The 27,894-nt window shown below is 41.7% G+C and overlaps 1 protein-coding gene across 2 annotated transcripts in view; it reads left to right on the top strand.

Moving 5' to 3' along the window:
* GPR107 (G protein-coupled receptor 107) overlaps positions 1-27,438 on the top strand; it is a 45,027-nt gene extending 17,589 nt beyond the window's left edge. Inside the window, exons 11-18 of one of the 2 annotated variants that reach the window (XM_009322084.1) lie at positions 856-929; positions 1,522-1,639; positions 2,648-2,778; positions 4,655-4,698; positions 13,682-13,731; positions 14,483-14,566; positions 15,386-15,510; positions 21,795-27,438. In XM_009322084.1, the coding sequence (XP_009320359.1) occupies positions 856-929; positions 1,522-1,639; positions 2,648-2,778; positions 4,655-4,698; positions 13,682-13,731; positions 14,483-14,566; positions 15,386-15,510; positions 21,795-21,891 (723 nt within the window). In that variant the 3' untranslated portion in view covers positions 21,892-27,438. Of the gene's footprint in view, positions 1-855; positions 930-1,521; positions 1,640-2,647; positions 2,779-4,654; positions 4,699-13,681; positions 13,732-14,482; positions 14,567-15,385; positions 15,515-21,794 lie in introns of those variants that run through there. The other variant, XM_009322085.1, reaches the window with a different exon arrangement.
* The last annotated feature ends 456 nt before the right edge of the window (positions 27,439-27,894 follow it).

Below are 27,894 nucleotides of genomic sequence, written 5' to 3'. Positions count from 1 at the left end.
TTGGGGGTACCGGTGGATGAAAAGCTGGACATGAGCCAGCAATGTGCACTTGCAGCCCAGAAGGCCAGTCGTATCCTGGGCTGCATCAAAAGCAGCATGGCCAGCAGGGTGAGGGAGGTGATTCTGCCCATCTACTCTGCTTTGGTGAGATCCCGCCTGGAGTACTGTGTCCAGCTCTGGAGTCCTCAGCACAAGACATGGACCTGTTGGAGTGGGTCCAGAGGAGGACCACAAAAATGATTAGGGGGATGGAACACCTCTCCTGTGAAGAAAGGCTGAGAGAGTTGGGGTTATTCAGCCTGGAGAGGAGAAGGCTTCGGGGAGACCTTATTGTGGCTTTTCAATACTTAAAGAGGACTTAAAGAAAGGTGGCGGCAAACTTTTTAGCAGGGCCTGTTGTGACAGGGCAAGGGGTAATTGTTTTAAACCAAAAGAGGGAAGATTTAGACTAGATATAAGGAAGAAATTTTATATGCTGAGGGTGGTGAAGCACTGGAACAGGTTGCCCAGAGAGGTGATAGATACCCCATCCCTGGAAGCATTCAAGGTCAGGTTGGATGGGGCTCTGAGCAAATTGAAGATGTCCCTGCTCATTGCAGGGGGGTTGGACTAGATGGCCTTTAAAGGTTCCTTCTAACCCAAACTATTCTATGATTCTATGAAATTGCCTTATTGTTGCTAAACAAAACTAGAACACGTTGGGAGGAAGTATTCTGTAAGATGTAACAGCTGAGTTTGTACACACTGATTGGAAAATGAGACTTGAAGCGGCTGTCAAGCAGACCTATTTTATAGACATGGGTGGGGTGCTGATGAGCAGCTTGTAAAGTAATGTACTGTATTTTCTGCTTCCAGATCGACTATCACTACATTTCTTCTCAGGGATTTCCTATTGAAGGCTGGGCTGTTGTTTATTACATCACTCACCTGTAAGTATGTCAGAAGATTGATGTGATAGATTCAAACAATGAAACTGAATTCCCTGTGGGGCGGGCTGCCTGCCTTCCTGCCTCCCTCCTGAGCAAACTGGAAAATTGCTGATTCTTTGGTACTGTGGTCTGAATGACAAGACAACAATCAGCCCTCTGTGAAGGGGAAGGCTCTACTTATAGAGGGCAGCTGCAGAGAATTGGTACTTATCTGGGGGGAGGAGTAAAAGGAGAAGAAATGCTTTGCATTTCTTTGTTCATACTAATATTCAAGTATCTAATTTGCTCTTGGTGTGAATGGTAAGAGGGTACAGCTGCCAGTGTTTTCTCCTGTTCACGATGGTGAATGGATGACTCCCCCAGGAAAAGATTGCATATATTGACAATTGTGAATGAAGTGTAATATTGCTATGTGGTACACAGTTGTAAGCAAGTACATCTGCTTCACTGTTGTAGGATAAGCACTTGCCAAAATTATGAATAGTAAGGCATTTGTTTGGGTTTGTGGCTTTACTGACTGTAGGAGAGAACCTGGGCAGAAGAGGAAGCGTGATAAAATCAAGTCTCACTGCAGTATCTGTTTCTCTTTCAGACTGAAGGGTGCTCTTCTGTTCATCACTATTGCCCTTATTGGCACAGGCTGGGCTTTCATTAAACACATCCTGTCAGATAAAGACAAAAAAATTTTCATGATTGTCATCCCACTTCAGGTGAGCACTGAGCTGTGTCAATACTTACTATCTTGTGGGAGAGCTGCTTGTGGAAACTGTAAAAGGCTGTGAATCCTTCACAAAATACCGCATAGCTACTGCTTGTATAAGCCTATTGGTTACAGTTTCAGTTGAGCTGGAATTTCCTGGGCCAGAAGTTACTTCTGTAATTTTCCTCTCTTTCTCCCTATATTGAGTGAGAGATAATGGTGATCAAAAGCGTCAGCAAATGAACAACTAGCTATGAGGTAGGTATATTCATGCTGGGGCAAAACTTGGGCTGCAAAACAGTACTAAAGTACTAAGCAGAGAAATTAAATGAAAGTTGTCACTTCTGAAATGCTTGCTGAATGGGCTTAAGAAAAAAAAAAAAGGAGGAAAACCGGGACTTGTAGGTCCATTGGGTCTGAGGGAAACTTTCCCAGTGCGTTCAAAGTGATCAGTGCTTGTCTCCTACTCCAGGAACTGAAGTAAGTAGGAGGGCAGCACTTCCCTTTGTAGATAGAACAGCTTTTCTGCCTTTCCAGATGGAATCCCTTACCAAGCTGAAAAATCAGAAGTATCTAATTAGTGTTTGAGGCTTTTATAGAACTCAGGTATGGAGTACAAAATGTGGTCAATGACCAGTTTGAATTACTGGCTTAATTTAGAATAATGTGTCTAGACTGTTTGCTATCTGTGCATATGCGGAGTCCTGTTTCTGTATTTTTATAAGTAGATTTTGCTCTTTTTATCTCTACTGATAGAGTTGAGTCAGCATAGTATATAACAAAAAGGACTACTTTCTGAATGTCAGCAGAAATAAGTTCCAATAAATTTTATTTTTGTAAATCCTGTGTAGATGCTGCTGAACGTGTGACTTTCTTCACATAGAGCTGCAGAAGAATTATTGATGTTACTGAATGGGCTGTTTCTGCAACTGTGGGACAGCTTTTGCTGAATTGGCAGCCAACATATGGTATCTCCTTGGAAAGCTTCTGAAACCATTAAGCATGTTTTGTCCTGTAGGTACTGGCAAATGTGGCGTACATTATCATAGAGTCAACAGAAGAGGGGACAACTGAATATGGACTGTGGAAAGAAATCCTCTTCCTGGTAGACTTGCTATGTTGTGGAGCTATCCTGTTTCCAGTGGTATGGTGAGTCACTGTATGTGTTGTGTGGTTTCTGAGCCCTGATGGCTTGAGCTGTTTCTGAACTAATGAGTATTGACTGCTAGTTAGAGCTAAAGATACTGCCAAAGCAAAAAAAGTCAGTCCTTTGGAGTCAAGTGTTCTGTTAACTTTTTTTTTAAACTGTATCAGTCTTAACACTTCAATCTTGTGTTGTGGAAGATACTTGTTTTGGGGATGTTAAAGTGGGGATAAGGTAAGGTGGGTGGCGATTTAAGTGTGGCCAGCACAGTGCAGACTATAGGTGCTTTTGAAACTTGGAATTTTGCAGAAGTGCTCACACTCTTACATTGAGAAATGGGGTTTTGCTTTACTGACTGAGGTTGAAAACTAGGCTGTTAAATTCTAAAACAATAGTGCTGTCTAAGATCAGTGCTGCCTTCAAGCAGAGTAGCTGCATTTTTTCCTTGACTGTTTAGAAGAAGTAATCCCACGGGGAGCATTTCCCAGCCTTTCCTTCCACTCTACTTGGCAAGGAATAACGTTGGTTATATAAAACTCGATCAAAACACAGATAATTCAGATAAACACTATTGTTGCTTCTTGCCAGTTAGTCAGAACATTTATCTTCTAAATTAATTTTAGTCTTAATTGGATAAACAGCTGGATTTAAAGGAGGATATGAAGGAGCTTCTGGCTCCTTGTTTAGTAAACACAGAATATTCTTCTTTTTCTCCAGTATCTCCAGTATTTTTTTTCTGAAATGCAGAGTGAATATAAATGTCTGTCTAGTAAACATGTCATCACTCTAGAGTGTTTCAGAGAACTGTTTCATAATGCATATGTGTGTGTAAAGACACACATACGTATTGCTCAGTAGATGGGAGTAAGCTTCAGCTTGACTTGTGAGGGTGGGTTTCAGCTGTCCTTACCTTCCCAACTGTCCTTTGTGTAAGGGCAAAACCCTACACAGTCTTCCCTTCTGCCAAGGCTGGGAAATGTCTTCCAAGAAATTTGCACTACCCACTTGTCCCTTCCCCCACTCCAATCAAAATGCTGCAGCTCCTCTGAGGTTGAGAGCATTTGGGTATGGTAAATAAAACTGCAGGAATATTAACCTTAATTGTAGAGAGACTCTGATTTCCTATGATAAAGGTGACTTTTACAGTTGCAGCTCTTACTACCTAATGCTAGAATCTGTATGTCCTACCTAGTGATATGCAGGTACAAAACTTGCTTTCCATAAAGGAACTGTATCTGAAGAACAAATGCATTTGGGTGAGCTGTCCTGTAACTGTTTATAGGGTACAACCAGTGTTCCTGCATTGTCATGACACTAACATAAACTGGCAGTGAAGCCCAGGACATAAAATCCTACCCCTTTTTCATCTGGATAGTGTCACTGCAGCTGGTGGGATGACTCATGTGAGCAAGGTGACTAAGACTTGGCCCTTGAATTTACATTCCTGCAGGGTAGATTCTGTTACATAAGTTGTAGACATCTAAGCTGTAATCAACTATTTAAATGAAAAGAGCTTAAAAGAGCAGTAAGATGCCAAATGCTTGGCAGTACTCTGAATAGTAGCTCAGCTTAATTGTACAAGTGGAAAGTATTATGCTGGAAAATGCCCTAGTTCCTCTCTCTGCTCCCTCCCTCTCACAAAGCTTTCTGTAGGCTGAAGTAGGCTTTGGCAATCGGCTTTCTTAATCACAAGGAGATACAGATACTTGAACTAACTGCCCGAGCTGGGGGTGAAATATATGCAGTGCTAAGCATGGTTAATTTACGAGCGTACCCCAGCCTTAAAGAGCTAACAACTTGTCAGTGTTCTAGAGGGCTGCAGTGAAAAGGGAGTGCAAAAATTATAGCTAATCCACTCTTTTTTTTATTTTTATTTTTCAGGTCAATAAGACATTTACAGGAGGCTTCAGCAACAGATGGGAAAGGCAAGTAATCTGTAATTTTTTTCTGTTTTATGCTACATGCCATAAGATAATGCTAGAATTTCAAACACATGATGCCGATTTAAAATATGTAAACTAAAACTACAAATCTACCCTATGTTATTGTCATACTGCTGCTTTTCCTCAGTGGGCTTGTGGGAATAACTTTCGGAAAATGACCTTTTCCATGTATTGCTTTGACTACCAGAACTCATACGTGGAACTCATTCTGTGGTACTTGCACAGTTCTTGGTGCTTGAGCCAGACATGACATTTAGAGCAAATCGTCTTGACAGATTTGCCTCCTTTTCTCAGACTCGAGTGTTCAGAAGCAGAACTAGAAATGAATTCCAGAATTGCTGACTATTAGCCAAAATAGACCCCCTTATTTAAATTTCTGCAGAAATCTGTTCCTGCCAGAATAGAGGGAAACAAACCTCGTTATGAAACAAGACATAAATTGGCATTCAGTGTAACACAGTTCTTGACTTGTCCATGTTTGTACAGCAGCTTAAAGGACTGCTTGTGTAAAGTCAAGTTATGTTTATTGTAGCAGTGAAAATGAGATGATGGATGGAAAGCCAACCCAAATATGGCTTCTGTAGTGTGTGCTTTTCCTGCCTTATCTGCTCGCTTCTTCTGAATTAGCTCCTCAGTTGGCTGCAGATGCAAGCTACGGAGCATAGCGCTGGCTTCCTTAGAAGCAGGCAGCCCTTTCAATATTCTGTCATTTGATGGCTTACTCTTCTTGAAAGCTTCATTTATAGAAGGTCCTTTGTTGGCAGCATTCTTTCAACCCAGTCTTATCCCTTAACTCTTGTCTCTCCATTCTGGAGATAGCCTCCTAGGTCTGGATACTTCTTCCAGCCATTTCTTGGCTTCCACTGAGATGCTTGCATTTCAGTGCAGATGGCCTCTGTAGTCTAGTAGGTGCGGTATAAGGCTGGGTACTGAACTCAGCTCTGTGCAGACCACAGATTAGGTCTTCTCTTGCTATCTGTTTAGAATGAAACAATAATGAAGGGGAGCCCAGCATTCATTTGAGAGTCAAAGTTAAAAAAAAAAACAAACCCAAACCAACAAACAAAAACCAAAATGAACAACCACACACACACCCCCTAAACCTAAAAGGGGGAAAATACTAATTTCTAATAGAAAGCAATATAAAAGAGGTTAGTGTTGATAACAACATAAATGTTATTGGTAGCTTTCTCATTAGTGTGTTCACATGGGTTCAGTGACATTCGCTGTTGAATGTGTTTTATCTTATCCACTGAGCATATGTTTGGAGTATTTATGCTCTTACTGTTACAAAGTCTGCTTAAATTTAGGCACTCCTTAAAGCAGTCCCTTTCTTCTGAACTGAGGACTTCGCATATGTAAGGCCTGGTTCTTAGCTGAAGCCACTGTATGTGACTGCAAATAGAGGTCAGCTTTCCTGTAACTAAGGCAGAACTGCTGAGTGGCAATGGAGTCTGTGACTGTTCCGACACTGAGCACTCAGCAGCTAGTGATTGTAACTGAGACGAACCCTCTAGATCTGTGTGGCCTCAGGTGATCACCCCGTGCCTACTTTGCACTTGGTGGTTCTTATCACAAGATGGTGCTATGGAGTTTGCTTGACTTCAGAACATACTGAGTGAAGGAGAAAAGTAAGGTGGCCAACATCAAGGATGTTCAGCATAGTCTCTGGACCTGTCCACTGTTCATCGTAATGGGTGGAATCCAGATCCAAGTAAAACCAAGCAGTTCTGAAGGATGTGTTGTAGTGTATAGTGAAGGTAAAAGAAAATGGTGATCTGAGGAAAAACTGGTTGTGTCTTTCTACCTAGTCAGTGATATGCACAGTAGCCCCTAAGGACTGTTCTTAGTCCTCTGTTTTGTGGTGTTCTCCACGGGTAGTGGTGCTCTTTATCATGAATGTTGCTTGTGAATCACCTACTGTCATTACCATGCTTCGTTGTGCAGATCCTGCAAGTTCAATAATTGTGTGTTGAGAGGGACTTAGCAGCTGTGTTATGCTACACTAATAATAAAAAGCTAAGGAAAAAAATTTCAGGGAAAACATAGCCACCAGATTGTGGCCAGGACAGCCGCAGTGCTGGGACTCACTTGTGAAATACAGTGGTTAGAGTATTTAGAGGCTGTTGATAGGAGCCCATGGGGAGCAAGTGAATGGCAATGTGATGCCAGAAGCAGAATGTTACCTAATGATGTCATGTTGCTAGTGTGTCTGGCTGAGAAAACCAAGAGTGATATGGTTGCACTGTAATAAAGTAAAATCATTCATGTTAGGCTTATAAATGAATAGTCTGGACTAGAACCACATGCTCTTAACTCTGTAGGCTTCCCTTGGAGGCCCTGTTCTGCAGAGGTGCTGCACAGTCTCTTAGCTTCTCAGAAGAAAAATAAGACCAGTGCTAACTCTAAAGTCACCAGCAGTTTTTTCCACAGATGAAGATAGTTTTCTCCTAAAGTGGTAGAAACTATTGGGTCCTTTCATATGCAGTTTAACTGCTGCACGGCCTGTCCTCTGGTTGGAGCTGATGAATCTTGTGCAGGCAAGTTCTGGTTGGACTGCCTATTGCTTGCTAGGATTTGTTGTCTATTATTACCTCAAAGGCTGCTTTCCCTGTTCTCTCACACAGACTTCACTAACTTATAGGGTGTCCTAGGGAATTATATACTATAAATTCAATAGCTGTTTTTCCTGGTGCTGAGTCTTCTGGTGACCTTCTTGCTGGTGAGAAAGGCCTAAGGTAAATAACTTTTGCTTCCTTGCATCTGTTAAAACTGACAACTTTAGGACTTCACGACTCAGTATCCTGGTGGTGTTTCCTGACTGTCTGTCTGTCTTGTCCTCTTCCAGCTACTTCACAACCTGTTTATTAGGTAGCAGTCCCTTGGGTCAAGTGCAGCCATGACTGCAGCGTGACTGGACTAGAAATGAAGCAGAAGGCTGGTCGGACTACTAGTCTTTTAGTCTGTTGCAGCTGTGCTTGCCATAGGCCTTTATATTAGCTATGTACGATTATTAAAAAGACTTAGTATATGTAACAATGATTTGGAGTCACTAGCTAATGGTCATTTAAACTTGATTTTTTTTTTTTAAAGATTATTTTCTACAGTGGGAAAGCTAGAGGAATGGGTCTAAAGCCATAATTATCCAGAGAGACCTTACATGCACAGATGCTGTGGATTGCTAGTGAAGAGCAGTCATGGCACAGTGATGCAGCTGAGTTTGAGCTGCCTGGTTGTTTGCTTTTTTTCCCTTGAAGGCGATCTCTAACTCTAAAGTAAAATATCTGACCTACACAGGCTTCTTCTCTTTGCACAGCAGTGGGCGTAAACATCCCATTTTTAGAAGCTTTTTTTTTCTCCCTCTTAAAATCACCACCTTCAGACTTAAGCAAGTGCCTAGCTGCAGCTCTTTGGTCTGTCACTGTTCTTTCAGATGGGAGCAGTGCTTTCTGTCCATTTCTAGATCTGCATTACAAATGTCTTGCTCGCAGATTTAAGGAAATCAGCCTTGCAAACTGAGCTAGAATTGTTCGGGCTGGAAAGCTGCTCAACTACCACTACCTTGTTTACAGGCATCATGAGAAAAAGAAGAGAGGAGGGAGTATGTTGTAGTAAACTTGCTTGTTTTTGTTTGAAACTCAAAAGTTCTTGGTCACTGGACCTCTCAAGTCTCATAACCCACTCTTGTGTATCATGTCATCTGTTGTTTGAGGGAGGAATGGAGGGCTGGAAACACCACTGCAGTTTTTGTTCTACTTTTACCTCTGTGTGTGTGATGAGAGCTGTGAAACTCGGTGCAGTCTGATCACAAACGGTTAGCTATTTTCCTGAAGCACTGCAGCATGTCATAGTTGGCAGCAGAATTGGGGGAAATGCTGTACATTGCAGGGTGTAGCTTCCAGGCAACATTCCCTGTGTGCTGTGCAGTGGGCAAATGATGATTAATGCTTTCATGCTTGCCCCCATGTCGGGAGGAACCACTTGCCGTATTCAGTGTCTTCCTGCTTCTGTACCATGAAAATGCTCTGAACAAAGAGCCTGGTCCTGCATGGTGCAGAACACCCTCTGCTTAGCTGAGCTCAGCAGATGCTGGAGGCAGCGGCTCCGTGGAGACCCATGCTAAAACACCTCCGCAGCTCTCCAGCGAGAAGGAAGGGGTAGCGCAGAGGTAAACGTGCTCTAGGCAGTACATGGGCATGTCAAACCTTGAGATAAAGCTTAGTGATTTAAGTGTTGAGACCTCAATGGATAGCACTGGAGAGTTGGGAAATGTTGAGAAATTAAATAGGCCTGTTATGTTGACATAACCCTGGTCACCCTGGTGGGGAACTTCTGTGCCAAATGGCTAATGTGTTCTAGAATATTCAAGATTAACTAGTCTGTGCCACCTTCTCATGCATGACACTGAGTTGCTGTATCTGTTTGTTTGACCTCTTCTTTCTGGTATAGGAATGCTTTTAAGCAGAGTGCTGTAGAGATTATAGGGCCATACTTCTCAGTTACTCCTGGAGTTGCTTTTTAAGGTCTAGATCTATATGTGTGCCTTCATTCTTGGGGGGGGGAGAATAGAAAACTTCCATTTACTATTTGGTAATGGCACAGATTGCATCTCAAATGCACCAGAGTTAGTATAGCATGCAAGGCATTGTAGAAATATTCTTAGCTGTACTTTAGCGTGTTCACTCAAGATGCATTATGGTTTGCCCTTGCATACTATATTATCTGGACTTGAGCTCCCTATGCCCTTGGCTGTGGTCCTCTTATTGTTATTACATACATATTCTAAAAAGGTCAGATTTATTCATTAAAAAGCTATTGTCTGATGGTGTGCAAGGCTGTAGTGGATGGTCTAACTTTCTTTTTCCCCATCTTACAGGCTGTCTCAGCATTTGAAATTTAGCACAGGGGGCCATCAGAAAAAGAGACTGATTATCAAAATAGTGTGGTATGCTATGTTTTGATCGATGCAGATCAGGCTATTGCAGGCACAAGCTGTTAAAGTAAACGGTGATAGAGAGGGGAAACTGAGGGAAGCAAGGTATAGATGTTATAAACCTTTCTTGGAGGATGGCTTTTATCTTTTTAATTACTCTATGAAAGAGGTGGAACACAAGTATGAATTCATTTGTAAAACCTTTGGTAGAAAGTCTCTTTTTTTTAAATCTTCTCTGCAGTTAAGTACTGTTCCTTGAAGAATGGTTATCATACTCAAAACATAAATTTACCCAACCTTTACTGCATGCTGTGATTGCTGCTGTGTTATCACAGCTTTACAGGTTGAGGCTGCAAGTGATTCAAGTTGTAAGTGACAGCTGCTGGCCTAGCCTCTCTCCTTGCAAGTGTTGCTGTCAGTGTCTGGACTGCCAGGCTAAGGTGAATCAAAGTTTTAAAGTGTCCAGCATAGTGAGACTCAAGTGTTACCGTTTGGAGCATGTTCAGCCTGTGAAAAAGTAATTCACAGGCTGCTGATGCCAAGCAGTGATGATTTTAGACTTTCTCCAGAACAGTGTGTGCTGTAACAGTGAGCTGTTTAAAAAAAACTGGCAGAATTTTGTAGATGTGCATTAATGCTGACTTTAGTGCCTGATAGTGGAGAGAACTATTCCTGAAGTTGAGGCAGCTAGAGGAGAGTACCTAGTTGTGATAAATAAGCAAGCCAGCTTCTAGAGGTAGCTCTTCAGTCTCACTACTTGGTGGTGGTTGTCTCTTTTTTTCTTTTTTTTTTTTTTTCCTCCCCTCACCCTTCTCTCCCATGCTCAGCCATTCTAGATATCTGGATGTACCAACCTATGACTCTCTGGTATTGATTATCGTGATGAGTAGGTGAGATCTTGAGCTGTGCTCTGGCAGTTGGGAGAGGTGGCGTTGTGACGCTTCAGTTGGCAGCCAGATCTTTGGCTTCACCATACTTTCCTCCTATGCACTGCATGAATCCAACAGAAATGACTCCCCAGCTCACTCGGTTGTTGACTGTAAAGCATTGATGGGCTGGCAGTTTGAATCACAGCTGTTGAGTTGGTGTTCCTTTAACTACAAAGCCTCATAATTCTCATGGCCTGTCATTGCACCAGTTGGTGGCAGTTCTTGAAGATGAATGCGTTGAGTTCAAAATAGATCCTTCTGTGTACAGACTGGTATGTGGTAAATTGCAAGATCTTCATGGTTACACTTGATGTAGCTCTCCTTTAAATAGGACAATATTGCTTCTCTGCTTCACGACTTAATGAGCTAGTCCTGTGTATTCACACAGTTTAATCTTTCTCCAACTGTATTATGAAAAGCTTTTAACATTAGGTTATCTGGTAGAGCACTAAACCCATGAAAATCCATAAGTTTTTGCTATTTAAATGTGGGAAACTAGTTTTTGTGAGGGACAGAAATGAGGGAGAAATAGCTAAACCAATGTCTCGGGGCTGATCTAGCTACCCAGAATTTAGTTAGATTCTTGTTCTAGCAGTTCCAAGTCTGGCTGTCTGTTGCCCAGTGAAGTGCTCTGTGCTTCACTGTTGGTACTCTACAGATGCAAGTCTAGACCTTGGACATTGCTTTCTGGAGTCCAGAACTGTATATTGCAAAGTAGATGCTATTCTATGTTCAGTGTTTCATATTGCAGTCCAGAAGGGAGCATCCTCCCAAAACTGAGAGCTAGTGTTCCTCTGACATACTGTGCCATAAGATTGCCCCCATGAGCACAGTCTTGTCCGAAGCCAACCCGATCTGACTGGCGTTAGATGAGTAGTGCACAGTACAAGCTTTAGCTGCATGGAAACAAACTTGGAGTTCCTTCACAAATAAGGTTTGCTTTTTTCCCTCTTGAGATCTGGCTCTTCCTTCTCTTACTGACATGCCTTGTGCTCTGTCAAAAGTTAAACATACCGTTTGGAAATGTGTAGAAGCCACTAGCCAGCACTAAATCAAAACTACTCTTAGCTTAGTTTTATCTACTTGTCAGTCAGTTTATGCCTTGTGTTAGTCAGCTGCTGTTGTTACAGTATGTCTGCTGGAGGAGGGTTTGTATCTGTCTTGAGGTGTCCGTAGCTTTCAGTGGTTCTTCTGGAAACACTAAAGGTAAGTTTTGGAATGTGACTCTTGATCTCTAGATTATACAAAGTAGGTGTTGTGGTTTAATCCCAGTTGGCAACCAAGCACCACAAAGCTGTTCACTCACTCTCCCCCTGCCCCAGTGGGATGGGGGAGAGAATCAGAAGAGCAAAAGTAAGAAAACTTGTGGGTTGAGATAAGAACAGTTTAAGAATTGAAATAAAATAAAATACAGTAATAATAATAATAAATTGTAATGAAAAGGAAAACAACAAAAGAGAGAGAGGAAAAACCCAGGAAAAACAAGTGATGCAACTGCTCCCCCCCTGCTGCCCGACGCCCAGCCAGTCCCCGAGAAGCGATTGCTGCCCCCCGGCCAACTCCCCCCAGCTTATGTGCTGGGCATGACGTCGTATGGTATGGAACATCCCTTTGGCCAGTTCGGGTCAGCTGTCCTGGCTATGCTCCCTCCCAGCTTCTTGTGCACCTCCTCGCTTGCAGAATATGGGAAGCTGAAAAGTCCTTGACTTAGTATAAACACTGCTTAGCAACACCTAAAACATCAGTGTATTATCACGTTATTCTCATGCTAAATCCAAAACACAGCGCTATACCAGCTACTAGGAAGAAAATTAACCTTATAAACCTACTGTCCTGGTTTTGGCTAGGATAACAGAATATTGTTTGTCCTCACTGTAGCTTATGTAGTGGGAACCTGTTAACAGTTTGAGTGGTGCATTTGACATTACCTTTCCATAAGAAAAGCTTCATTGTTTTTGTCATAGGAAGTGAAGCATTTTTTAGTAGCTATTGGCCCTCCTCTTCCTGGTGTGTAATACTGTGTTTTGCACTGTTGTGAACCTGGAAGACCCTATGTGCAAATACATGCAGCCTTTTATAAATCTGCTTTTTGCAGTGGGTGATTTCTGTGAGGGAGTGCAGGTGAGCTTAAAATGATCTGATTTAAAAAAAAAATATATATATATATAAGAAGGGCTTGGAGGGAATACCAGTAAGTATGTGGCAGTATTTTCTAACTGGCAACTTATGCTCATTTGTTCGTTGTCTCTAAACTGCATCTCTGTATGCTGTCAACATATCTTGGACTCCTTGCCTCTCGTGTTGTCACAAAAGCACCAGGAGTCCATATTTGTAATCCTGCTGCACCTCTAAAACCTGACTCTCAAACCAGAGTTGACAGCTGTTCTATCTGTTGTTGACCCCTGCTCATTCATGTGAATATCTGCTCAGTTCCTCAAGAGCTGATGTAATCTGTTCAATAAACACAGGTTAGCCTGGGGCCTTAGCTTACACGATTTGTGACTGAAACACATGTATTTGCTGTGAGAACTATTTAGTATGACTTCCCATTTCACTTGTAAGTTGTGACTGAGCCACGAATGATGAGAGGATACTGTGCAGATGTTAAAGTACTCCTGTTGCGGTTCAACAAGATGCAGTGGTTCCCAGAGCCGTGGTTACTTCAAAGTCGCTCAAGTCAGCTGAAGGCACAGAGCAGGTCAGGAAGTACTCTAGAAAAGATAAAAATTTTCTAGGAGGCAATGTCAAGTGGCGTGGCCCTTCTGGCAAGAGTGAGGTGACGGTATGTAGTTGCCTATATACAGATAAGCGTTAGAGGAAGGATCTATATTGCAGAATGTGCGCATGTAAAACTTAGCATAAAGGTAATGTCACTGAGTTGCCTTTTTAAGAGGGCATTCACCCTGGCCTAGGAGTTGTCCAGTACGTAGACAAGCCAGACTGGCACTCCTCAGAGCACCCAAAAGGCTGTGGGACAAATCCTTCTAGTCTGGGATTACCTGAGTCCTAGTTTTGACCACTTGCCTACCTTGCAGACAAGCATCAAAAGAAACTCCGTCTCATTTTAACAATTTTCTGATGGACTTTTGTGTTTTCTTGATAGCTGCCATTAACCTAGCAAAGCTGAAGCTTTTCAGACATTACTATGTTATGGTAAGTAAAACACATGTACGCATGCATACAGAGCACTTAGAAGCCGTTCAAGCCTTTTGATGGATTACTTGTTGGAAGCTACTATAGCTGGTGGATGTGGTGGAGATGTTCCTAGTTCTGTGGCAGTGCTGTGCTTTGGCATCTTGGTCAACTGGGTTACAATCCTTAAAGCAACTTCCCTTCCTTTCCTAGTGGTTGCATCCTTCTGTCTATCTTTAAATTGGTTCCAGCTATTTGTAACACTTACTAATTTCCTCTGGAGACAGCTTGAGCTGCCAGTTGAATTGATGGGCTTGAATAACGTACTGTAAACTTGCTAAAAATTAAACTTGGGACCAAATGGTGCCTTGAGATGCATGTGCGCAGTTTCTGATTAAGTCAGTGGGAGCCATGAGCATACCTCCCAAGAGAGCATAAGCTTCTTAATGATTTCCAACAGCCTCATTTCAGACTCTTATAAGTGGTAAGAGTAATAAATTACAATCCTGATTTTTTCAAGTTCTACAGAATCCTAATACTTAAAGCATTTTCCTGCTGTAACGTAAATATGTTAGCAATAGTTTGAGTCATTTGGACGTTCAACAAGCAGTAGAGCCCTCAGCCTATATCTTCAATGTTTATCAAGGAGCATAATAAGGCTAATCTGACATAATGAGTTGCCTGGGAATTGCTTGAGCTATTTCTCTGGAAAAAGAGGTTCCGTAAGGATGGTGCTATTGTTCTCATCATGCTTTCTCCTTTTCCTTCCCAGATTGTGTGTTACATTTACTTCACACGGATCATTGCAATTCTCATAAAGATTGCTGTTCCATTCCAGTGGAAATGGCTGTACCAGGTATTTGCCAACAAAGGAAAATACATCCATTCCTTGATTATTTTTTCTTTTTCTTATTATTCTTTAAATATAACTGCACTAAAAAAAAAAATATCCATAAATTGTTCCTCATGTTGTAGTAGAACATCTTGGAGCACAGTGCTGCACCCTGTCTCCTCCTGATTTTTATCACTGATGTGCCTAAGGTGGCAGGAATATATTTTTAGTTTTATGTTTGTCCAGTAAGGCTGCTGGATTATACATGAGATGTCTGAAAGTAATTGCATTATTGATTTTTAGTCTTTCAATTCAAAAATGTCTGAAGGAAATTAATCAAGAACATACAAAGGAGAAAAAAATTAGTCAGGTTTGCCCTGTGTAATTGAGGCCCCATGGAGCCAGTGAAATAGGCTTTCGCTCTTCCATCTACAGGCTTTATTTGCCTAGTGACTTTTAAATACTTGGTTTCTTAACATATAATCCAAGTAACTGTGCAGGGAGTCTTTGGAATACATTAACTGTTGAAAATACCAAACAACGTAGGGATGATTTCTTCGTCTCCCCGCTTTAAAAGCCAAGTCTTGCCGTAGTAACTTAAAAGCACTGGAGTGATGGCTAGAACTGTAACTGTATTTAAAGTGACAGGGAAAGCTGAAAGAACAAAGGGCTTGACAGCCTTTAGCCTGGGATTAATGATAACGGGACAGGAATTGCTTTGTTATTTCTGCTATGGCACAGACTTCTTGGCCATTAAATCTTGAACCTTATGAATGAGGAGAAATGTTTCATGACCATGAAGGATTACAGGACTGAACTTCAATCTTGTGTTTTCACTTGCAGCTGCTGGATGAAATGGCCACACTTGTGTTCTTTGTCCTCACTGGGTACAAGTTCCGTCCAGCATCAGACAACCCTTATCTACAGCTTTCTCAAGACGATGAGGATGACTTCGAGATGGAAGCCGTGTAAGAACCCCTCCGCCCCTTTTTTTACCTCTTCACTTGATTTGAGAAAACTAATGTTTAAAAACAGTTTCCTTTAATCTCTCTAAATCCTTCTTTGAAAAAGATTAAGATCTGCCCACATGTTTAAAGATGAGGTGTCTATTTGGTGTGTGTTAAACTACCAAAGAGATTTGTGATATGCATAGGAGCCTCTGAGCTGGATATTGCAGTAGTGTGGAATAAGCTGGTAAAGCCTTTCATGGGGCAAAAAGATGCCCATGAAAATATCGAGTAAAAAGGCTTCTGTGTTTAATCTGTGTTGCTGAACACCAATGAGTCTTACAGATTGTCATTAATGCTTTGTATTTAAAAAAAAAATGAACTACCAATCTACAGAATATAAATGAACATGGTGTAAGGTCACTTCTACCTTGAAGTTCAGCCTGTAGCTTTGCAGGAAGTAACACTGAGCTGAGGAGATAGATTTTTACCAGTACTCTTCACTGTTCTATTCCTTGCTGCTAAACCACGAGGCACCACAAATGCAGTAGGACCTAAGACAGTCTGGAGAAATTATAAAGTGGGGCTCGGCCTAAGTCCCTGTCACTTTCTTTGCAGTGTTTTCTGAGAACTTAGAAAATGAGTGGCATTTCTGAATCTGTACTAGAAACTGCCCTAAGAAATTCAGCATGCTGAAAGTGTTGAATACAGCTATAATTGCCACAGACTCTGCCTTAATAAGAGCCAAGCTAACCTAGTCTCTTTAGTATTTACACACTTCATGCATAATTGCAGTGCACATACAGGCTCAGAAGCCTGTTCCTAAGAGTTTATTTCCAGTTTGGCAAATCTCCTTTACCTGATCTTGGGTGAAACAAGTAGACACTCCAATTTTTATTGTGGAGGCAAAAAAAGTCAGAGTGTGTTTGCCCTCATAGTTAGCTCAGAAAAAAATGGAGCTTATTTGGAAATCGCTACAAGAAGGTTTGTGGTAGAATCCAGCCTGAAATGTCATGCAAGGAGTTTAATTTCTCAGAAATGTCTTGGTAACAAAGATCTTTCCGAATGCTCAGTTATTTTTGCTTTGGATCCATAAAATCTATCATTGTTGCAAGTGGAATCCAACTAGTGGGTAGTGACCCTAAAATCACTATCACTTAAGTGTTTAAATGGTTTATGTAAGAAGCTGGTTTGAGTTTGGGAGCTACTAAATAAACATCCACATTAGGGAGGCACTGTCTGAACTAGAAGATGTGGCAGGATTTGTAATTAAACAGAAAACTGTTTTCCTACAAGATTGCCCATTAGAGTGAATTTCAACTTTGCATGACAAGCTTAATGAATTTTTACTTGGGTTGTTTTAGGACTAATAATATGGCACCTTTCACATGTAGTAATTCCAGTAAATTGGAGAAGCTGCTAAATTTAAGAGAAGCTGCCAGGAATAAGCTGGAGAAAGTTTAATGAACTAAGTGATTTACATCTTGCCATAGTGAAATATTACTGGAAACTGGAGGATCAGAATTCCTTGTGAGCCTTTTCCTAGTAAGGCATTTTACTCTTTGCCTTGCGAGTTTCCATTGTTGTGCCTTGTGGGTTTGTTCCCCTTAGCCTTGCTTGAATTTTTCTCATCTGATTCACCAGACATTTTACTCCATTTGGGCACTTGGCAGGGTATAATCTGTAAGAGAGTCTTGTTCTTCCTTCCCCAGCTGCATCAGGAAGGTTAAGTTTGCACATATTCGAGAAGTGTGGTTTATAAACGTTCTGTGACAGGTGAAGCACTGCAATGAAAGTGGATTAAATTTCTTGTTGACTTGGTCTTGCTGGTCCTATTTTTGCTTTTATAAATATTAAATGTTGTTTCTGTGGGAGAAAAATATCAAGGCTTACTTGAGCAAGTGACGTAAGTGCCTGACAGCATCCTGACTAACCACTGTATGTGTGTGTTTTGTCTTTCATGTGATAAATATCCACTTGTCTTCAGAGGCTGTGGCCTAATTTAAAAGCCTGCAAACTTCAAACTTCATGGTGTTCTGCCATGTCTTATTGCCAAGTTTTATGGTTGTTTTCCTCTCCCAGAGAGTTTTTGTTAAAGTCAGGCTCTTTAAAACACTTGCTGCAGAAGCATTCAGTTTCTTCAGACTCAATGTTTCTGTGAGCCAATGGAGGAGAGAGCCGTAACATCACTGAGCCTGTTTTCCAGACTTGCTTGTCTTCCAGCAAAAAATAGGACATTTTAAGTGCAGCTCTCTAGCTTATGCCTGTTTTCAAGCAGTGCAAACTATACAAAGCTCAGTCTGGCAGTAAATGTAAATATTGTTAAGGACATTGTGGAAATCTGCAAAGTTTCAAGAAAAATCCAAATACTAGGTGTCTGTGACAGAAGCAACATAAGGCACAAATCCTCCCTCCATAAATTCTTGTAACTCTCAAATAAAATATAAATCAAGAACAGCAAAGGTAACTTGTAATAAGTCTTTTCAACTAACATGCCTCTATCTTGGGATAGGACTTTCTCTTCAGTTACGCCAGACTCAATAGAAGTTGTCCTGGTGGAGAGGAGAGTATGACTAAACCTGAACTAAGGACCAGTCTGTTCTTTCTCAAGTAGGGTCAATAGCCATTCATCATCAACGAAGTGGTTTTCTGTGTATTCTGTGCTGGGCAGCCTCTTGAGCCCATTCTGTCAGTATGTGGGCTTGTCGCTGACAGTTTGTTAGATTTAAGAACTCTGAAGAGGTACAGCCACACTTAGCAGAAAGAGTTGTCAGGCTTCCAGTCCTAATGCCATTTCTGGGGCATGAACACAAAAATATAAACAGTACAGTAGATGAGATGGGGTGAGGAAGGGGAAAGAAAGCAGTTTGGGGTTTGTTTGTGGGGTTTTTTGATGGTTTTCTTTTTTTACTCTTGCAGTAAGTTATTTCATTAGCTCAGTAAGTTTGCTTTAAATGTTAGGTACCAAAGTGGTCTTCTACAGATCTTGTTTGAGAATGATGTTCATACGTGCATGTGGGGTTAAGATATTTCCACTGGAGGAGGAATTACAGGAAAAGCCATTAATGGTTTTGTTATTAATTCAGTAAATCCATCTTACTGAGTGTGTGGAGACTAACTTTGTTTTTTCTTAACGCCCAAAACAGCCTCAACATAGTGAACTGTTGTGGTAACACTGACCTACCTTTGCTTATGCCTCGGGATCTGGAGTTTCTCACTGTATCATAAGGCAACCTATTCTGTGCTGAGACTTGAAGTCCTGGCTGGTTGCTTTTCTTTGCTTTCTCTCAGGTTGTTCTTCATGGCAACTGATTCATGATGCTCTCCATTAGAAGTGACTTTCTTCACCTAACACATCTTTCCCATGCAGAGATCAGCTTTTTTGCTCAATGGCTGATCAGTTTTCACTCCAGTCTGCAATAGCTTGTAAAGGCTGGCTGCTGCCAGTATCACAGTGTTTCTTCTTGGGACTATAAAACAAAAAAAAGAGAAGACAGCTGAGATCCACCACTGTGGAGGGCTGAAAATATTTCTGAATGTTTAGCCATCTCTTGATAGCTTGGATAGAATGCAGGAGGAGGGGGAGAGAACTATGACATTTCCACAGCACATACCACTGCAATGGAGTGTTCAGGGAATTCATTTTGTGCCTCATTTGTGACAGGTATCCCGCTGACAGCCACAAAAATTCTCTCTGGAGAGAGATGGATTTGTTGCATTTTAGCTACTGCTAGTTTGTGGGCTAGAAGTGCAGTTCAGCAAAGTGCAGGTGAGGAACATTTACTTGCAGTATTGCAGGTCAGAACTGAAGTCTTGAGACTGCTCAGAGGACTAGAATGAGAATTGCAGTGTGCTTGGGCTTAGTGCTGATACCCCTGTTTTACTGGGCACTAAAACGTGTTGGCTGAACTGCTTTTGAGAGGGAGAGGAGCTGCCCATTGTACACGAACTGTGAAAAAAATGAGGACTCGAGCTACGCCGTACACTTGTCATGAGGCAAGAACAGTGCTCATCAGCTGGTCTTTAACTTTCACTGTTGAAGAATCCTCCCCGAAATCTCTCCCAGTTCTTTGCTATCGTTGCAGGGCGGGGACAGTAAATGGCCTTTCTGGTAACAAATTACATGACTGGACCTGGCTGCAATTTTAGTATGTAGCTGTTCTTTCCCTCCATGAAAGTGGGTCATTCCCTCTTAGCCATAACCTCTGATCATTTTTGTCATCATCTTGGTGTGTAATGGGTTTGTAGTTGTATTAAAATACAGTGCTAAAATCTGGACTGTGTGCCGGGTGGGATCTTACTTGTGAGTCAAGTGTTGGGACTACTTTGGTGTCATGCATGTGCAAAACACCTATTCATATATCCCAGTACGTCTGCTGTTGCATTGCTATGTTAGTGGCTCATTTTTGGTTTGTAGCCCATTGTAATCTTCAGCTCCTCCCTGAAGAATTGATACTTAGCCCCTTATTCCGTAATTACAAAGTTTATTACTTCTGAAGAGTAAACTTTGTAGTTCTCTTGCTGCATTGTCCCATATTTTTCAGACCATTACTTAAATTTGCCAGAATCTTTCTGCATTCTAGTCCTGTTCTCAAATATGTAGCTCTTAGTGTCTTCTGCAGATTTAATAAGCAAGTTCCCTATTCCATTTCCCAGGCAATTACTGAAAATATTGAGTAGAAGTGAACCCAGGACAGACCTCTCTGGAACCACACTCAATGTTCTTTCATTTTTGACAGGAAACCATTAAGTACATCTCAGTGCGTGCTTTTCCAATTAGTTATGCATCTACTTTGATGGTTTTGTCTAGCTCACGTTTCCCCAGATTTTTTCCTATGTGACTGTGGGAAAACCTTTGTCAACAGGGAGAACTTATGAGATCTACATGTTCTCTGTGCTGATAAGCTTGATGTGATTTCTTCCAGGCAAATGTTTACTGTTTACTAATTCCATCTTTCTCCTTTAAGCAACCTGCTTACTCTTCTCCCTTTTTTTTAATTTCAATAGGGAATAAAGTTGCTATTTGATCTGTACTCTTCTGACCCTTTCCCTATTCCCTTAAACACAAGCTCATCTAGGCCCACTCTGAAGTGTCTGAACCACTGACAGTCGCAGTACTGCCACTGCTAGAGAGTCACTGAACACACCAGTTCGAGTAAATTGTTTTTACAGTACATGAACAGAAGCCGATATCTAACGTGGAACTAAGGGCGTTATCAACAGAGTGTATCTGAAGATTACTTCTTCTCTTGGGTGATACTGTGAAAATGTTGTTAGCTAGTCTGATCAAATAAAATATTCTTACGTGGTAGACAGCAGGTGAAAGCACACAAACACTGACAGCGGCATCTTTGAACAGGACAGTTTTATGTATGCTTCCAGGCATCCCTTGCGAGTGCATTGAGCTATTGGCACTCTTACTTTCAGCATCCAAAATAACCTTTGTAGCACATTTGTGGGGGAAAAAATACCTGTACGGAATGAGAATAATACTGTGCAAAAGAATAAAGCAAATGTCTTGTGCATGCGAATAGCCTGTTTGTATAGCAACAGGGAAAGCTACTGGGCTGAAGAGCTTGTTGGATAGCCAAGGTAGTTCTGAGTGGAGTGGTGCTGTTCTGGCTGGATAAACAGTTCAGTCTGCCTAATGTTTGAACAGTATTATGAGGCTTTATAGTTCGATGGTCAGATTGCCGTGACAAAGCCAGACTTGGATGGTATCAAAAGGATGACCTCTCTCTTCTGTCTTGTTGCTGTTCATTGAGTAATTTTGCTATTAACAGGAGTTGGTGTGCATTAAGCTAATAAGGTTCTTTTGGGGCACTGTCCACTGTGTGTGCATTTGTATAATACATTGTACCTATTAAAAGCATCGCAAATGCAGAAGAAAGTCTTTAATGCACAGAATTAAGGGTGTTCAGCTGTATAGCAAAATGTTTTTAAGCAAGCTGCTTAAACTTGAGCAAATAAACACCTGGTTTAACTGTTTAACCACCCCTGCTACTTCTTCTGAGTATGAGCAAATATTATTTTGCTGTTTTAGTTTAATGATAGATGGGGAGGGCCTTGAGGCTCTCAAGGACAGTGGCCTTGCTCCCAACACCCATTAGTGTTGTGTCCAAGTTGATACCTGGCCTGCAAAATGGTAGCAATAGGAGAGACCAAACACCGAGACTGCTAGGTCTTGGTAACGAGACGCTCAAGGAGTGTTATTTGATATGTGCAGGAACACAAGCCTGGGCTATTGGTGAAATGGATATTACAGTTCAAGTTCTGTTCTCTGATGTTTCTTCCTTCTCTTACAGGGTGACGACTTCTGGAGTAATGGAGGGCATGAAGAAGGTCAAGAAAGTGGTGAATGGGTCAGCAGAGTCACGGGGCGAGTGGGAAAGCACAGCATGATGGACTGGACTAAGGCAGCACTTTCAGAGAAACTTTTTTAATTTATTAATATTACTCTCAGTGGAAAGGGAGCAACTAGCACTTCCCAACACTGAAACTGCAGAGTGGGGTGTGTCTAGGGGGAGCAAAGCAGTGCAGAAATATAACTATTCCTCTGATCAAAAGAAAACGGGATCTCTTGGTACCTGCAAGGAGTGTGAAGCTTTCCTAGGGATTTGGGTAGCTTATTCTTTTTTCCCCTTTCTGGATTGGTTAGGTATTCTGAATTGTTTGCAGTTGCGTTCTTCAGAATGTGTAATACTAGTATGAAGAGAAACCTTTAGTGTGTATGTAAAGTATATATTTTATATAATGCGCATATATATATACACTTGCTATGTAACATATATGCTGGCAATACAAAGTGTGTCAGAAGGTGGGAAAAGAAGATAAGAGATGTAAGTATTCTTTTTTCTTTTTATAAACTCTTCTTTTGGCTTGGACAAAACATTACAAAACAAATAAGTAGAAACAACTGCAGTTATTTGGGAGACTAAATGGGGTATTGGATCAGATGGCTTCTGCCACTACTCAGATCAGTGGGAAAGTTGATAAGTATCTTCTTGTCTTATCCATGCAGGTATCCGCGTGAATGTGTTAGGTTTTCAAATGTATTGCTATACAGGGAGCAAGTCACTGTTCTCCATGAAAAGCACTAGCCCATAGTGCAATAAGTGTTAATGTAAATTCTTCACTGTTCATGGAGTTGCTCTTGACTCACACCCACCTGACAAGTACACAAGAAGTGTAAGACTGATGCTTGCTTTTTAGGGGTCTGCCATGCTATCCTAAACATTTAATTTCAAGCTGTGACCCAGAGCACTTTGATCTGCTTCATAAAATATTTTCAAGGTATTTCAAAAGACACTCCTTTCTGGCACAGTATAAACAGTACCAGAATCTCCAGTGGAAATCTGTCTAGCAAATGTACTGCAGCATAAACCTCTGGTTCACCGTTATCCGGAGTTACTCGGCCTCTCTGGATGGCTACTTGTACCTCTCTAGCTATGTAGGATTAATATTGCTGTTTGAGATGGGCTGAACTGGTCAAAATGGTATTGCTGCCAAAACGAGTTAACTGCAGCTTCCAGTCCTGAATGGTTTTTGTCAGGAAAGGAGAAGACTATGACCAGAACACTCAATGCAGGGGAATACAGAAGTCTTAACTATTAGCTGCAAACTTGCAGTGGAGTCTTTAGAGATGTTACAAATGCCATGTGTGTTTTATCTGTAGTACTCTGCTATCGTTAGTAAGGCAAGCTGGTGCCCATAGCTGTAGTAGTAAGGCATAGCAAATGATTGTTAATTTGGGGAAGGATGGAAGTGGCTCACTGATGTAATGAGGATAAGCTTTAAGAAAAATAAATCAAGTATAACTCACTGACCCACTGAAGCCTTAATATTCATGTAGAGACATTGACATACGGTGCTGTCGAGCAAAGTGCTTCTGTCAGGGTGACAGGGATAGTCATCATCACAGAGCTTCGGATGTGCCAGCATCTTTTACAAACTCACTTACAAATTGCTTTTTTGACTGAAGGGACTGTATCTCTTGGGCATAACTGATTAGAGGACTATCAGCCACTAGTTTTTTTTTTTATTCTTTAAGTTTAGAAGGGGGATTTTCTTTGGAACCTTGAACCACTTCTCAGTCTTTAACAGGGATTGTAGAGCTTTTAAATGAGCAGTCTGCATCAAGACGACCCGCTGTTTGAAGAGCAGCATTATTTTCTCTGCTTGCTGCTGCTTTTCCCAGGTGTTCGTTCTGTGCATCATGGAAACGGTAGAAATGATTCTGCCTGCTTTGATGCCTGAAACTGGTTTCTCTTCAGATAAAGCATGAGAGTAGCCCTCTTCACTGGGTACAGAATCCTCTTTGTTTTCTTCCTCAGCTGTAATTGCATAGTAATTGCAGCAGTGATGGTTTGACTTCTGCTGTCATTGTCTTGCGAAGATACAGTTTTAGTGAAAACAGAGAAGCCTACACAACTAGAAAGGCTGTTAGGTGACCTATGAGCCTTTTAGACCTTCTGTATGAGGAAATCTTGTGCATATTAAGTAGCTGAAGTGTGAGAGATTGGACTATAAACAAACATAGGCAGTCCCAGCTCATCATACACTTAAACACAATACCTGGAAAACTCATCCTCTCACTCTTTGCATGGTTACTCTGTCCCTGTGGAAATGTCACTGTCTGCATCCAAAGAGCTACTCAAACAGGCTGTAAACTTTGTTCAAGTAGTCCACTGGAGACTTGAAATCTGTTGGCACTGAAGTATGTAAAGGATAAGGATTTGCTGTCAGGAACAAAAGTGCAGTAACAGTGTTAATCCAGACATGATGTTGTCTTAGAACCTGTTAATACCTTTTGCGAATGAGGTATGAAATTCTGATGGGTGTGGCATTTCATCCAAAAACATGAAGGGGCTGTGCTGACATCCCAGCGTGGGCTGAGCTGGTTCTGAACAGCTGCCCGTTCCATACCTCAGCATCAGCGGGGCTGCCGATTTGGCAAGTGCTTTTACCTTAGTCTCAGGTTTCTTTTTTATATGCACTTTTTTCACTGAAGTTGCGCATGGTGTAGGTTTATCCGCCAAGTCCCTGGCTCACTAGTCAAAGGCCAAAAAATGGGTGACTTATTTTTGTCTTGGCATGAGAAGCCATGGCAGTACTCCAAAAGTGTTTTTAGAAGAGCTGTTCCCAAGTTCAGACCTGAGCTTCAGCAGTCAGCTATACACCGACTTCAGCTGGCACTTAATGCAGGATGCTAACCAGCAGTACAACAGTAACTAGTCAGACCTAAGCATTAGTAAAGAAAACGAATGTGGATGTACAAGTCAAAAAGCAGAGTGATAGAAGGTTCTTACTGCAGCCATTCCCAAAGTAAATTTCCACTTTTCTCTGGTGGAACTCTTTGGAGCAGGTTGAAAAATTGTCTTGCAGGGATTGGACGGTGGCTGGGGTGTTGGAGGATGGAGAGGACGGCTGCAGCTTGTGCTTCTTGCGCAGCACAGTGTGTGCTGCACCGCAACGCGTGAAAGGGAGGGCTAGTCCCTCCCTCTTCCTCCCAAGGCGAACCCATATCTGCATGACTGGCAAGTGCATGACTCTCTATTGCTAGTCAAAAGTGGCAGCTTAGAGCCCACCAGGCAGGATAATCGCAGTGCTTGCCTTTCAAATGCTGATGGCTGCCTATCTGGTAGGAAGCTCTGTCTTTCATGGGGAGGGAAAATAGAAGAGCTGTTTGTGGTTTACAGATCGTTTTGGGATACAGCCTTACTTTCCTGTCTTTGCCTTTTACCAAAGTGAGCACCTAAAACAATCACCCTGCGAGTACACAAGGGTATAATGACAGAGGTCCTGGAAATGCAGGTCTGGTGCAATTCAGAATAAATGGTTTTGAATGCATTCACATATGTTGCTGCAGTGGAGTACTTGGCACCCTCTGCAGATAAAAATGAGATTGGTTCAGTCTTCAGCTGTAATGCAGGTTATGCCCCAAGAAATCCCTATTCATGATGGTGTGGAAATACCACTGATGCACTCCTCCTTCCTGCTGTAACTGTTCAGCAAGCTGTCTTCCATAGGAAACCTCCTTGCAGTGCAACTGCCAGACTCTTGCATTCTTCAGGTTTGCAAATGTTTTCCTTGATGGTTCATCAAGACACATACTAAAAGAAGGCAAGACATAATGGGGTCATCCGGAACGTTGCTGCTGCTTGCTCAAAATGTAGCAGTTTGAATTGAAGAAGCCACATGCTGTCCTATTAAGATGCTCTTTCATGTTGTCATCTAACTCAGCATGTCATGATCTGTGCAGTGCATTGTTCAGTGTTTCTCTCCAGCTGAGTGCCCTGTTCCTGGATTTCCATGCTGGCATACCCTGGGAGCATGTTGTAAAAATTTGCTGCATTGCAGTATTTTGTCTTGGAGCTAGTAATGTGGAAGATGTATTTTTCTAAGCTAAATGGACTCTCTCTAGCATGAGTGTGCATCCACCATGTGTCGTTAAGCACTGTAACATTCCTTCTGGCCATGAAAGGGCATGTCCTAATCACTCCGTTGTCCACATTTGGTGAAAGTCCAATGGAGGATTTTTAGTGTGTTGAGTCTTTTTTCCTTATGGTATGCTCCTCTTCAAGAGGAGAAATGCAGCCTGGCCAGTGACAATCAAATTGACAAGAAAGGGTTTTTTTGTTGTCTATTTGAAAATTGCCCAGCTGCATTTGAAGCAAATATTGGGTATTTGTACGATCTGTTGAGCTCTGAGAACTGAAGTTGCTTAGTTATTAAAAAAAATAATCGGGTAGTAGCACAGGTATTGAAGGGAAGGAAATCCTTCCTCCTTCAGACTACCTGGTTTGTCAAACTGAAGGATAGCTAACAGACTACTGTTGCTTTAAAGCATATGTGTTTTACTGATTCAGTTGTAAAATGTTTCCCCGTTTTTCACCTTTGTAAAAAGACCATGGAGCTGTGGTCTGCAGTAGATGGAAGGTACAGTCATATTTGAAACATAATGGGACTTACACTGTCTAAAACCTGTGACCTTGTGTGTAACTTCAGTAACCTGAATGTTTCATGAAAACTGAGGAGGTGCTGCCCAGAGACACTTGACCAATGTTTCTCTGTGTTCCCTGGGGTTGATTTGCTGGAAAACATTGTTCTAAATTGGATTAATCTGGCTTTTCTTGTAGCCGCTGGGTATGATGCTGGTTTGGGCTTATTAATCACTTTTACGTAGCAATATTGGGAAGCTGTGTATCTTCCCCCTTGTAGTTTCTCGCTTGGCTATAGCAATGATCCCGAAGAACTCCGCACGGTATGTACCTGCAAGTGCCTGGAACAGGATTTAAGAAAAATACAGAGATATTCACTTACACGTAAAGTGACAGTTCTGGAAGAAAGTGGCTGAGAAAAGAGTCACTCCTTGTAGGTTGGCTGGCTCAAGAACCCATTTATGTTTTGACTGCAGCAATCCTGTAGAAAGGAAAATTCTTAATAAATACTTCCCCGTGGGATTTCACTCGGTGTTCTGCTCTGTGTAATAGAGCCCGACCTCCACATGAAGCACTTCGTCTTGTAGCTAGGATACTGGAGCGTTGGGCTGGTACCTGTTCTGTCAAAACAGACTATGGGTCTAAATAGCTTTCCTTTCCCTTTAGTAACTATTAATAATTAATTCTAGATCCTCTTTTGTCATTAAGCAGCTTTAGGGCACCTTGTACAGTGTAGCTTTGAATTCATTTAGTAAACGACCTCCAACAACTCAAAAAAACCTTTTCCTGTGTACAGCAAGGTCCAGTTCCAGGGTGTTTGGTGACCTGTAAATATCCTGTTCCTCAGTTCATGTTCAGATGTACAAATGTTTTTTTAAGTATTTTTTTAAACTTTATTAAAAGAACAACAAACAGTATTTGAAGAGAAGCAAGGTTAGATACAAATCAGGATGGTCTGTGTAACTTGGTTTCCCTGCTGTGATGCAAATGTGTAAAATAAAGATTGACCAGAAAGAAGTTTAATGCATCTCACTTTCTGCTTCTGAACTGCTAGCAACCAAGCTGACCCATTTATTCCAAAGTCTGCATTTCCCCATGCCTAACTTCCATTTGCAGCCACTAACGTATGCATCATGCATACAGGGCCAAATCACAAAAATCTCATGTACCTGTGTTGTGGTTTAACCTGGCAGGCAGCTAAATACCACACAGCCGTTCGCTTGCGGGATGGGGGAGAGAATCGGGGAGGGGAGGGAGAAGCTAAAATTTGTGGGTTGAGATACAGACAGTTTAATAGGACAGGAAAGGAAGGGAAAATAATAATGATAAAAGAATATACAAAGCAAGTGATGCACAGTGCAGTTGCTCGCCGACCGAGGCCCAGCCAGTCCCCCAGCAGCGGCCCCCCCGGCCAGCTTCCCCCAGTTTATGCACTGAGCATGACGTCCCATGGTATGGAATGTCC

The sequence above is a fragment of the Pygoscelis adeliae genome, unplaced genomic scaffold, assembly GCF_000699105.1.
Source record: "Pygoscelis adeliae isolate BGI_AS28 unplaced genomic scaffold, ASM69910v1 Scaffold114, whole genome shotgun sequence".
Lineage (NCBI taxonomy): Eukaryota > Metazoa > Chordata > Aves > Sphenisciformes > Spheniscidae > Pygoscelis > Pygoscelis adeliae.
This window is presented reverse-complemented; position numbering and strand designations above follow the sequence as displayed.